Below are 13,756 nucleotides of genomic sequence, written 5' to 3'. Positions count from 1 at the left end.
ACTCAAGGGTCACATTTGCAAGCACAACGACCAAAAGAATCTCAAAAGACAACCAAATACTCACAAGAGTTTAGTCGAAGGAATACAGTCATTCATATGTGTTACATGTAAAATACAGGGTTTGAAGAGTCTTTTTTTTATCTTTTCAATCTTCACCGGAGGATATGTTGATTGATTTTTAAAGAGGAAGGGGGAGACAGAGCTAAACATCAATGTGAGAGAGAAACATCGATGGGTTGCCTCCCACACATGCCCCGACTAGGGATCGAACCTGCAACCTACATATGTGTCCCGCATGGGAATCAAATCCTCAACCTTCTGATGTGTGCGACAACTCTCTAACCAAGCCACTGAGGCAGGGTGAAGATTCTTAAACAGATTATGAAAAGGTAAAAGGTTGCCTTTTGAGTATTTCTGTGCCTTAGCACTTTCTTCTGTTTCTGACACACTGGGATTATGTTGAAATGAGTATTAACAGGCCTGGACTGACTTAAACAAGTAAAACTTTAATAGGTAAGAATGAGGGACAAGCACTTCGAGGTGAATACCAAACTCAAATTCCTCATCTATAAAATGAGATCTTTAGATCTTTCTAAGGTTTCTTTCATGTCTTTTCAGTATTTCTATAAAACTAAGAAAACAAACAGTGCAAGAAAATACTGCAAATCACATACCCCAAAACGACATTTTGTACTTGATTCAAAGAAATTCTACTGAATTTTAATGTCACATCAAGTTAAGTCTACTTCTGGGCAGCTGGCTCGGACATACAGTTGCAAGTCCTATACTTTACACTAGGTGTGTGTGTCCAATTCCCTATTACCAAATATTTTCTATTTCCAAGAAAAGAAATGCAAGGTCATCACCCCATTAACAGAGTACAGACTTTTAAAACCTCCAGCTATACCACTTTATACTTACCTTAGAAAAAAAAAAAGTAATCATGAGAAAGTTATTCTGAGAAAGTATTCATAAGTCTAGAAATTTTGAGAGTGGAGATGGGGAAGGAAAGGACATTTTGCCCAAATACTATTTAATAGCTCCTGGGAAGCAACACTATATGCCACACAACATTTTATGTTAGAAACATGGAAATGGGATGGAATGTGACAGATAATCTGCAAATGATAATTTGTTGATGTTTGTTACAAACTGATTAAGCCTAAGAAATTTAGAGGGAGAGAAAAAAATAAACTCTAAAAAACAAAACTCTTACTAATCATGTCTTCTTTACCCATTTTTACCTTCATTATCAAACTTCAAGCCAACTACACTTAATAAAGTCCAGAATCCCATCTCATGTCTCCAAAACTGTTCAAGTCAAATTTTAAACAGTACTTAATACCTATAGCAAGGTCTGGGAGGAACTCCAAAATCAAACACCAATGTTTTTGCAGCAGAATGAATAAACTGGCACCTTAAATAGGATGACAACTATAGGCAGCCTCTTGTTACTTCAGACCAGATGAAGGCATCTGGGGACAAAATTTATGAAGTCTTTCAGGTTTTCAGAGATTTCTGGATTTCAGAATTATGGATACCGGATTGTAGACTTGTGGTAATCTTCTTCCCAATTGAAAAGATGGGAAGATACTCTCTCGATTATGCTATCCTATGCTATCTTGCCAAACAAAGGATAAGGTCTTTTGTGTGTTTTTATACCATAAAATACTTTTAGAATATCTGAAATGTACAGCCACACAAATGAAGTAACTGGTACTATTAAAAACGTTGTAGAATATATAATAACATTAAAAGATATTCACAAAAATAAGAAAAAAATATTTTAGGAAAGAGTATTACTACATGATACCATATTTTTATTTTTTTAAAGGGGGGTGGGGTACATATACACTGACAGGAGAATATAAATCAAAACACAGTGGTTATGTACAGCTGATAAAATTATTCAGATCATTTAATTTATTTATTTTTGCTTATATGTATTTTATCAATCTACCTAAAAAATTTTAATAAAAAACAAAATCATTTCAAAATTGAAAAATTTATTTGGAATTAGAAACACTACTTAAAATTTCTTACCTCCGATGATACAGATATATCACAGGAAAATAAAAGAAATGCTTCTGTTTTCTGCATTTTCCCTGGTTCCACCAACAGTTAACTGCCACAAACAACACCTGCAGAGCCAAAAAAGGTTTCAAATGACTATGAATAACAACTGAAAAACTACAAAGACTTAAAAGATAAAATTATAGATATGGAACTATTCCTCTCTGAAACAGAAAGTATAAAAAAAATATTTCAAGAGTTCAAAAAAGGCCATTATTGACTGTTATGATAAAAAAGAAAGATTCTTATTTGTAGTGTCTAGCTAGGACTGAATATTTCGGCGTCTGACCCAAAAGGAAAATTATTTCCTTTGAAGTCTAAAGGGAAGAAGCACCAAAGAGCTTTTCGTAAACATGACAACCTAAAACTTAGTAGAAGACATGTGCTCTGATAGTTACATTGAGCATCTGAGAATGAAAAATGCTACCCACCAATAAAACATCAACAAATTTTGAAGGACCATTTTCAATGGCTGTATTATAAACTAATAAAGATAATAGATGATTAAAGCTATCTTCTAAAACGTAATATTAAATAGCAAAAAAAAGGGTTAAGTACCTATTTTTAGGTGGATACTGAAGTATTTAAGAAGTATCCCTGTGTCTCCAACTTACTTTGAAATGTACCACAAATTAGATGAAGTAATAGATTGGAGCAAAGTTTCTCAAGTTTGGCAGTACTGAAATTTGGGGCTTGACTGCTGTGAGGGTTTTTTCACTGTTGTTACACTTCCTTTTGTTGTAGGCACTCTGGATGTAGGATGATGTATCGTGTTTAGCAGTATTCCTGGTCTTTACCAAGAATACATTCACCCACTAGAGGCCACTAGCTTTCCCCTCTCAAACACCAAAAACATACCTCCGGACATTGCCAAAGGTTCCTTGAGGGAAAAAACTGCACTGGCTGAGAACCACTGATTAGAGGGATATTAAGATGACTAAATATATAATAAAATGTTAACAGTAGAATTTAAGTGACAAGAATATAGAAAATTCCTTCACCTTTGCTATATGTTTAAAATTTTTAATAATTAATATTGAAAAAATATGAAGACTATAAAAAGGCACTTTTATATTCCTTATCCTTACTGGATGGCAATATTGCTTAAACTTAGTGGAAACTCTTCACAGCTCCTTTTAGAGTCTATTTATGAGAAAGAAAAGCAAACATAACTTTACTTAAGGTTGACACATCTCATTTTTTACTCAGAAACAGGGCACAATCTACCTCCATTCCTCACTTTACTAAGCAATGTGGCTCAAAAGATTTTTGCCTGTTTTTGAAAATAAACCTGCTTCTCTACCCTACTGAGAACATAAAACAATAAGCTCCCAATTTAGGAGGAGCTGGGAAATTTTCTTGAAAATAAAAGGCAGTGCCAGTCGGTTGTTTATGGCACTCCGACCTCAACCACCTGTAGTGTGATCTTTAACAAACTGCTGTGCCCTCTAAGCCTGAGGTCCTGCCTCAGAAGAACAGGGACACCAACATCAGCCTACAGAGCTGCTGTGCAGAACAGCACAGGACCAGACACTCCCAAATACTATTCCTGTGTGATCAGTCTGAAGGGTATACTGCTTAAGCTGGCAGTTAGATAGTAAGTGACTGACACCCAAATATATAATATTCTCCACTTGTTCTCTACATTCAGAAAACTCGGGGAACAACGGGCAAAGTGGTGATTTTCTTTATGCGAACATACTGCTTGCCTCCCATTGCTCCATTGGAGTTCCCATTTCCTCCTTGGAATTATCTGCCAGCTTGATTACTATCTGCCATTTAAAATCGGGGCTGGAGGACAGTAAAGGAAAGACGGGAATAGATCAAATCTATGGGCCCATAGTTGGAACACAAAATTACCCCCCTGCCCCCGCCAAGAATCAGTGGTATAGGGAATGAAGAGTTATGTTTAAATAGTACTTGGTACCACATTCAGGGATATATAATGGTTAAGCTTTACTAGGCTGAGTAGGAAGCCTAGTCACTATTTATAACATTCTTTCTAAGACAAACCAACTGAGAGTTCCACATGAACTTCAGGAACTCAGCTGTCTGCTTAAGTAACCACAGACTAGTGGGTCCCAGCAGCAGTCTCTAAGAAGTTTGTGCATGTTTTATTGCTTCTTGCAATGACTGGGGAAGGTGGAGGACTACAGGACTTGTGGTGGGTGGTGGGCAGGAGCTATGATAGATACCCTGCAACGCTCAAAACTGCTCTACACAGGGAACAGTGATCCCAGAGTAGCTAGGCTCTGCCCCACAATGATGTTGGGGAAAACCCATTTGTTGGAGCCCAGAACCTAACTCCGTTTTATATGTAAACCCAAAGTATGGTTTTGGTGTTCACTGCATTTCTCAGGAAGGCAACTTCTATGTCAATTGAGGGAAGAAAGTACTTTGTTTGGTTCAGAACTTTACCAAGAGCTGTTTATGCTTTAGAAAAATCAAATCTCCAAGAGCAATGCCCCCATGATATCTGAGTCCAACATGTTACACCTTTACCATCTGTATTTATAACCATCCCATCCATGGTAGCTCTACATAAAGGTACGAGGACTTATTTTACCAACTCATTTACAAACTCAAACATATGATTTGATTATACATTACTTTGCTCCACTCACCACCTTTAAGTTATAATTAGTGCATTAGATTAACTACTTTGAAATTATATGTGTAGGAAGGTTTTCTTATCTATGAATTCCTTTTCAGGGCATAAAAAGAAATAAATATAAAAGACATGTTTTATAAAGAGCAATTGGATCCACTGGGTTGAAAACCACTGTGATACAGATAACTCATTTGCCTATATATCCCTCTTACCTAGCACAAAGGATGCACTCATTCATTAAGTATTTGTTAAATATAGTTCTGATGCAAGTATGGGGATTAAAAGGTCAGCCAGCTATACTGTAGTCATGATGCATAAATTTCTCCTAAATAAAATACCTAACTAGCAAATATCAAATAGATATTCAACTAGGACTTTCAGCCCCCACCTACTTCAGCACAAAAACCAAACAGCATAGCACTCTGGAATGAGCACGGGCCTACATCATGAGATGCAGAATCTGTTCATGCTCCTAACCAACCAGAATCATCACAATCAGAAATCCTCTGCTTCTTTATAGAAGGCTTTAGAATTTACAAAGTGCTCGTGGCCTTCAACTTGGCAAAATCCGTCAGCTGGGTAAGATGTCTCTACATGGACAACCTGCTCTGCAACAGACTGACAGTCATTTGATTCTTAGGCCGAACGTCAGTATTACCTGGTCTGAAAGCTGACTCGCTGCTTGCTCAATTTCTGCCCTGGCAGCGATGGACTGTCCACACCACGGGGCATAGAAGAACAGCAGCACCACCTCCGAATCCCGACGAACATGTTCTGCGTAGTCTAGCTGACCCTGGAAGAGGTCAAGAACTGGAGACCTCGAGGAGAAAAAGCTGACAGGTGGCTTTGCTGGTATTATCACATCTTTTGCTCGACTAAAAAAGAGCAAACACAAACAAGATCGCTGAGTTTATTTTCTTCTAACAACAGCTTCATGAGGAAGAATGAAGTTTGACTCTTCTTTTGAATAAGAAAATGGAGTCCCCAAAACACTGTCCTGGAGTAAAAAAGTAATATTCTGTATCATGGCAATATGTGGCTTAGAGAATGAAAGACATAAGAAATATGCTAGAAATTATTCTATAATACTGTCTCCCCAGGTGTAGAGTGAGACAGCAGTAAAGAACAGAGGAGAAGAATGTCTCTGAATAATCCATATTCTTGCCTCCATACCCAACATTCACCTTCATCTCTCTGCAGTCTGTTCTCCACAGGAGCCTCTGATTTCCAGGGCTTCAGAGCTACCAGTAAGCTTGCTCAGAATTAAGGGGAGGGAGCACATGTGGCTTCTGCTAATAAGATTTCTATAGGAAATGTTCACATCTCAACTCGACCTTAGGGAAACATAAAGCAGCCCTGGCTGGCGTAGCTCAGTGGACTGAGCTCAGACCTGCGAACCACCCGATCGAGGTTCAATTCCGGGTCAGGGCACATGCCTGGGTTGCAGGCCGGTTCCCAGCGGGGGACTCATGAGGGGCAACCATACATTGATATTTCTCTCCTTCCCTTCCTCTCTAAAGATGAATAAATAAAATCTTTAAAAAAAAAGAAAAGAAAACATAAAGCATATTAGCTGGTGTTGGCCTGTACTTATCCAGGGCATTCAGGTAAAAGTCATAATTAAATAGTAATACAGATTTTTCCAGATACGTATCATAATTCAAAGTTTAATATAGATGAGTAACAAAACCATTTAACAAATGGTAACAAAAGACCATTTAACTAGAACACAAGTACTCTTCTTGAGTACTTGAGAAGAGAGAGTTCAGAAGGGAAAAAAAAGATGAATGAACAAGTGGTCAGAAGTCACAGAAGTGCCACAACTTTCCGATTAAGACAAAAAAAGGTCACCCTGGCTAAGTAGCTAAATTGGTTAGAGCATTGTCTGTATACACCAAGGCTGCAAGTTAGATTCCCAGTCAGGGCACACACAAGAATCAACCAACGAATGCATAAATAAGAGGAACAACAAATCAATGTTTCTCTCTCTCTCTTTCTCCCCTCATACCTTCCTCACTCACTAAAAACAATTTTTTAAAAAAGACAAAAAAAATCTTTGCTGAAGTTGCCTCCCAGCAAGTTAAAGGGGCCTAAAACCCCTTGAGTTATCCACATAACTCCACTAAAAAAGGCATAAAAAACCATTATAGCAGTTTAGCTAAGAAACTAGTAGAATAAAAATGGAACCCTAAAAACAGAAGGTGCAAATGAAAAACAAATAACCAGGAGTTAGACTTAAATACAACCATATCAACAATTACATAAATATAAAAAAACTGTACCATCCAATCATGAGAAAAAGATTGCCAGATTGGATAATGAAGGAAGACCCAATAATATGCCATGAAAGAGACACATTTTAAACATAAAGACATAGATAGAATGAAAGCATTAAGGTTAGAAAAAGATAAACCAACTAAATAATAAGCATAAGAAGCTGGAGTAACTCATCAGGTAAAAGGATAAACTGGGGTATATTCTTACAATTAAATGTTACTTGGCAATAAAAAAAGAACTGCTACATACTATAACTGGATGAGTTGAGCCCTATTCCAATTTCATGTTAAGTGTTAATAACATAATCTGAGAAAAAATATGTGACAGATGATAATTATCAACTTAGTATTGCTGTTTTGCATGTTCACAGCAGTCCCTAAAGTCAACACACCAGATAAAATATGTGGCCCATCGAAAACCAAATATTATCAGAGAAGAGAGACATATGCCTCTGCTCCATCAGAAAGTCACAAGTTTCCATTTAACTCTTAAATTTGCTAAACATTTTTGAGAAACAATACCCAGATCAAAGATTTCCTGCAGCTTGAGAGAGAGCGAAGCATCGATTTGTTGTTCTACTTATTTGCATTCATTGGTTGATTCTTGTATGTGCCCTAACCAAGGACTGAAACCTCAACCTTGACATATCCAGCATATCTGGACAACACTCTAATCAACTGATCACCTGGCCAAGGCCTCCTGCAGCTTTCAAGTCTAAGTCTCAGGTACAAAAAATTCAACAGCTGGTTGCATATATTAATATAAATAGATACACAAATATTTCTCCTCCAAATCAGGGTAAAAGGAAAGTGAGAAGGATGAAGTCACGAAGATTCAATGCACAGAAAGGCAAGCAGGATAGGGATTACATGTCCAGAAATGTGTGATTATTAGTTGTTTCAACCCAAAATCAACCTTTCTCATGCCTTCTGGTTTGAATTCATCTACACACCAGATCCATAAGAGGGTTCTCCCTTATTTCAGGACTGGAGCTATTAAACATTAAATTAGAAAAAAAATGTACTCTTCATTAAGCCTCTGTCCTCATTAAGGCAAAGATCTTAAAAGTAAAATAGGAAAAGGGGACCAGAAATGCGTGAGCCAGTTGTACAGTGATAAAATAGTATCATGACACCATTCAATCAAATAAGATATTTAAAAAATCAATCTCAGTCTATTAAAAAACTGTCCAATTTGCCAGTGGCACAGAAAGGAGCTGGACAGACAAGCTGTGGGTCTCTCCCCTAGCTGAAGCAGGCAGGGATCTTCTTCTGCATGCTCTAGTAACTGCATTTACTCTTCCTTCTTCCTGAAATTTGAAAGGATTTTCATGTCTAGTAAGTCATTATTTCTATACACAGACAAGCTAAGGTCAGCAAGCTCCCATGATTCCTAGAGGTGAACACCTCTTTTGTTAATTTGGACCCAAATGCCACCTTGCAATTATTCTATCTTGCAAAATATTTTGTACTTTTTCTTTGATGAAGGCACATCATAAAGAGCAAGGTTAAGAGCCTAGTACCTGACAATAAAAGATTCAATTTCACTTAAAGGTGGGTATGATTTGGGTCAAGTTTTGTTACATGACCAACGCTCAAGTCCTTTATCTGTAAATTGGAAGGATAAGAGTATATCCAGACTTTACTGGGAAATGAAATTTAAATGATCCACGCACTACGCTCTCAGATTCTGTATTAAATGAATAAATGCATTCTTGTAAGCTGTAATTGGCAAACAGGCAATTTTGTTCCCGAGGGGACATCTGGCTAGGTCTGGAGACATTTTAGGTTGTCACATCTGTACAAGCCAGAGATAAAAAGCATCCTACGATGAACAGGACGGCGCCCCACAACAAAGAATTATCTAGCCCAAGATATCAGCTATGCCGAGGCAGAAAAACAATGCTGGTAGTACAGCTAATGGCACATGGCAAATGCTCAGTGACAGTTATCATAATTTGTTTTCTTTTCACTAAAATCCCCAATCTGTTCACACCTCTTTGACAATAAGGGCCACATATTACACCTAACATGTTCAATAACAATGTTGCAATTGAAATCTTCCTCCTGGTCAGTGGCAGCACGGACATAGACTGGAGTACCAGGAGATACACTGTGGATTTGGTGCGCCAAAAATACTCCTTAAGATTAAAGCAAATTTTCTATCTGTGTACTTTCTCATAGAGACACATTAACTTTTCTATTCCCTGCTCATTATGCATCAGTCTCCTCAGGCCTCTCCTAGTTCCAGGAAAACACCAGGCTTGTCCAGCCTCAGAACCTTTGCACTTCTGGTTCCCTCTACCTTGGGCACTCTTCCCCCATATTTTCCCAATGCTAGCCCCGCCCCCTCCTCGTGTAAGCTTCCTGTGTGGCTGACTTAGGAAAGCCTTCCTGCCCCACCCTCACTTCTTCCACTCCCAGTACAGCACTTACAGAAGCCTTTTAAAATTAAGTTCTACTGCCTGTCCCCTGAAATAGAGAGTAGAAATTTTTTGTCTTCATCGCTCACCTAGACGAGCGCTCCCCATAGCGGGTGCGGATAAATAATCGTAGAATCAATGACTGCATGAATTCTCAGTGGGGTCTGGGACTCTAATGGTTGTGACTTACCACATTCGAGCATAAGGGAAACAAAACGGGAGGTAAGTGAGGGTCCTATGGCTTGGGCAGAAGTGACAGGTGCACACCCAAGAAACCCCAACCGAGCAGCTCAGAACCCGGCCCACCATCGGCACTCAACAGGTTGAAGGGGCGCCGAGCAGTATCTGAACACCTCGCCACCTGGCTAGCTAGCCGGCCAGGGAGAGGGGAAAGCGGCCGGCAAAGCCCTCGGCTTGGGAAGAAGAGTCGAGTCCCTCGCGCCCAGCAAAGTAAGGTCCGACTTCACCCCGCGGAGACCGCTACAACCCCCGACGTCTATAGCCATCCGCCGCCCGCTGGGCCGAGGGGGCGCCGGGACAGTGATTCGGTGGTGAGGGCCGCCTCACCTGCAGGTAAACTTGAGAGCTAGGAGCAGCGCGCAGCCCAGCGCCACGGCCCCACAGAGCAGCTCGGGTCTCCGGCGCGCCATGAGGGAGGCGCCGCGCAGTCCGCGACGGAGCCGGTCGGCCGAGGACGCTCCAGCCGGGGCCGCGCTGAGGGAGCCGAGACCCGTGGGGCCGCCGCCACCTCCACGCTCCGCCTCGGCGTCGTCGCTGCTGCCGCTGCTGCTGCTGCTGCCGCCGCCGCCGGCGCGGCCTCCGCATTCCGACATTACATGCTCCCCGTCGCCAGCTTTATACCGCCGCCGCCGAGGGCCCGAAGGCCCGGCCCGGCCCGTCGCTCCCCAATCCCGCAACTCGTAGCGCCCGCTAACCGTGAACCTCCACGTCAGCCCAGCCGCCACCGCGGCTCCCGCCCCCTCGCAGGAGGCTCCGCCCTGCATCCACAGAGTCTGCGCAGATACTGACACGACGCAGAAGCCCCGCCCCAGAGGGCCACGCCCTCTCGCCCTTGGAGTCCACGCGGACTCCTCCCCCTCCCAGCCCTAGGCTTCTGGAACCTGATCTTTAGCCCGCGGGCCTCGCGGACTACAGGCCCAATGCTGCGCCCAGGGTCTGGCCACCCCTACTTTCAGATCCGCCCAGCCCCGACTGTATTAAGAGAGGTGGTGATGATAGAACGCGTGCTCAGTAGTCCCACTGCAGCCCCTCGTGGTCGTAGGTTCCGTTTATGATCCCCACTGAGTAATAGAAAACACGTACAGAGGCGAGAACTGTACAGACCCCAGAAGTGCGGCGGCAACGACCATTTGCCCTAAAATGGGGTAATAGTAACTCTCTCGCAGAGTTGTTTTGATGGTTAACTGAAGTATCTTATGCAAAGTGCCTGTCAATCTACCCCTGTCATTTGTCTGTTTATTTTTTATATCTGATCTCTTTTTGTTCCTTTTTTTTTTGCAGTAAATGGATAGAAGTTTCTGTGGGGATTACAATATACATAATTTCTACTTAAGAGTTATACTAAATTCCAGTAAAACATAGAAACTGCTCCAATATAGCTCTATTCCTTCCTGTCTTTTTTTTGTGCTACTCTTACTTTTTAGATTTGTATATTACCAATCTAATAATAGTGTTATATTGTTTTATGTAATCTTGCTTAAAGAAGCTAAGGAAATATATATTTGTAGTTTTTAATTTATATTAACCTTATTTACCATTTTTAGTGTTGATTTCTTTATGTAGATTTGAGTTACATGGTATATAACTAATGAAAACAAATACAGTCCAAAGTCAGCAGTTCCTGTTCACAGTAGGTTACTGTTATAATCCACACTACACTTCTATAAAACACCTGCCCTTTGCACAGGCCTTGATAAAGTTCAAAGTACTTTTGCTGCCTGTGGGTTATCTCATAGGACCCACAGTACCTTGTGGCAATATAAGGTGGTGTCTTGTAGGCCAGGAAACCACCCTGGGTTAACAAAAGTATGGTTCCTTTCCTATTCTAGACATCTGGCTGCTGCTCTGGCACCAGATGTTCTGAAACAATGATAAACTCATTTCAGCAGGCTGTTAGGTTGTACTGCTCTTCAAGGCTAGGTCAATCCTAACTTGTCCACATCAACCAGAATATGAGCTTTTGTGCCCACTTTTTATACCCTGAACAAGTTGGTGGAGTTAGAGTAGGGAACAAGGAGAAGATTTGAATATATATATATATATACATATTTAAAAACTTTTGATGACTGTTTGCATAAAGTTCTCGACATTTGTTTCCACTTAGTTCTAGAGTTTCAGGGACCTATATCAATTGGGAAACTGAAGAACACATTCCCCTGGCAGTTAGTACCAGTTTCAAACACTTTTTGTACATATAACCCATATATTAATCCTTTCTTAGAACCAGAGAGAAATATTTTTTAAACTTTCAATCATTTACTTAACAAATATAATGTGTCTAACAAAGTACAGGTTGGCAGATAATGCAGAGGGAAGCCTACTCCCCAAGCCTGGGTATTCTGGACAATGGTAATCACCATTGTCTTTTGGAGACTTTGTATCAAGACTACAGAATCAGCTTTCCAGAAATTGGCATTTATCCTTTGCAACAAATACAAGCAGCCAACCAGAGTGTTTGAAACCTGCACTGCCTGGGGAATGAATTCTCCTTCAGTTTCCCAACTGAGGCAGGTCCCTGGAACTAAATGGAAACAAATATGAAGGACTCTATGCAAACAGTTGTCAAAGTACAGAGCCCAGGGACAGGTGAGGGTGATGGAGGGAGGTAAGCTCCTCCAGCACCAGCCTGCTTGGGAGGACTGGGCAGAGGGCAAGGTCCCTGAGGGCAAGGACCCACTTGCAACCTCTCATGTGCCTCTCTGGGGTGGCTGGCTTAGTGCAGCCAACAAAATTTGCATGAGTATTCATACTCACAAGAGCCAAAAACAGGGAAACAACCCAAACGTCTATCAACGGAGGAATGGATAAAGAAAATGTGGTATATCAGTAAAATGAAGTATTATTTGGCAAATAAGAGGAATGAAGTACTCATACGTTCTACAATGTGTATAAATCTTGAAAATATTATGTTCAGTGACAGCTACTCACAAAAGGCCATTTAGTGTATGGTTTCGTTTATATGAAATATCAAGAACAGGCAGATCTATAGACAGCAGATCAGCGATGGCCTATGGTTTGAAAAGCAGGGCAAATGGGTAGATTGGGGTGTGTGTGTGTGTGTTGAAGGAATGAAAACATTCTAAAATTCATTGTGGTAATTGTAGCACATTTGGAATATACTAAAAACCACTGGATTGTACTTCAAAATGATAAAGTTTTTGTTATGTGAACTGTATCTCAATTGCCTAAATGTTGAAAAAAATTCATCCTGTGGAAATATAAACATATCCAAGTAGACATGCCAATGATTACTGTTTCCCCTGCTATTACTATTGGGCTTTTGCTCTGTCATGCTCCCCCCACCATCACATCACTATCTCCTCCCCCAAAGATTCAATTCCAGGGAAGCTGTGACTTCTCATGGAGTTATTAACAATGATTTTTTAATGCTGAGACCAAGGTGGTGGCAGCGGGCTTCTTAGCTGCAAACCAGAAGAAGACACTTGTTCATTTAGAATGGAATCTACTGGAAAGGTGCTTGCAAAGCACAGAGAATCAGTTGCAGGAGGGTTGGAAACCAAGGTACATAAAATGCAGGGGAGTGTGAAAAATGCAAATTCTCATACTGTCCACTCACAAGATCTCCAACTAAGTTTCAAGCCTAGATACCCACGGTTAAGACAACCAACTTTTAAACTGTGAACTTAAACAGCACCAGGAACAACTTTTTAACATTTACTGTTCTCCCTGGAAAAAGAGGACAAAAGAGAGAAAATACAGAGAGGAAAAGTGTAATGAAGACTAGAAAGACCTAGCAGAACGGTAACACTGCCAACCTATTCTGCAGAAAATGTCACTCTTAACAGATTATTTGGCAAATACAATGCAGTCTTAATGCACTTGCCAAATACAGCTGGTCCCCCTGCCTTCCCATCTGAGGGGAAACCAGAGTCTTTCCTACGATCTTCAAGGAATCATGGGGACTTACCACTCTGCAGGCTCCTGGTTCTAAATGTTCTACTTCTCTTTATCACTACTTGCATCTGTGCCCTGCTCTCTGCCCTGGCTGGACTCAAAGCAGAACAGAGACCCTTTTCTGTTTCCCCCAGACCCTAAATCATTCATGAAAAAGTGACTTTGCCTGAGGTTTTGGAGGGTTGATACATCACTGCCTGACAGATCACTGTCTTCAA

The 13,756-nt window shown here is 40.7% G+C and overlaps 1 protein-coding gene across 3 annotated transcripts in view; it reads right to left on the bottom strand.

Annotated features, from left to right (window-relative positions):
• TXNDC11 (thioredoxin domain containing 11) overlaps positions 1 to 10,348 on the bottom strand; it is a 61,873-nt gene extending 51,525 nt beyond the window's left edge. The window contains exons 1-3 of one of the 3 annotated variants that reach the window (XM_037069005.1): positions 9,951 to 10,348; positions 5,343 to 5,559; positions 2,044 to 2,141 (exon numbers count right to left, since the gene is read on the bottom strand). In XM_037069005.1, the coding sequence (XP_036924900.1) occupies positions 2,044 to 2,141; positions 5,343 to 5,559; positions 9,951 to 10,216 (581 nt within the window). In that variant the 5' untranslated portion in view covers positions 10,217 to 10,348. Of the gene's footprint in view, positions 1 to 2,043; positions 2,142 to 5,342; positions 5,560 to 9,950 lie in introns of those variants that run through there. The other 2 variants (XM_037069007.1, XM_037069006.1) reach the window with 2 other exon arrangements.
• Positions 10,349 to 13,756: the final 3,408 nt, after the last annotated feature.

This window comes from Sturnira hondurensis, unplaced genomic scaffold (assembly GCF_014824575.4).
Source record: "Sturnira hondurensis isolate 20B ecotype Veracruz unplaced genomic scaffold, ASM1482457v3 Scaffold0018337, whole genome shotgun sequence".
In the NCBI taxonomy this organism is placed as follows: Eukaryota; Metazoa; Chordata; class Mammalia; order Chiroptera; family Phyllostomidae; genus Sturnira; species Sturnira hondurensis.
This window is presented reverse-complemented; position numbering and strand designations above follow the sequence as displayed.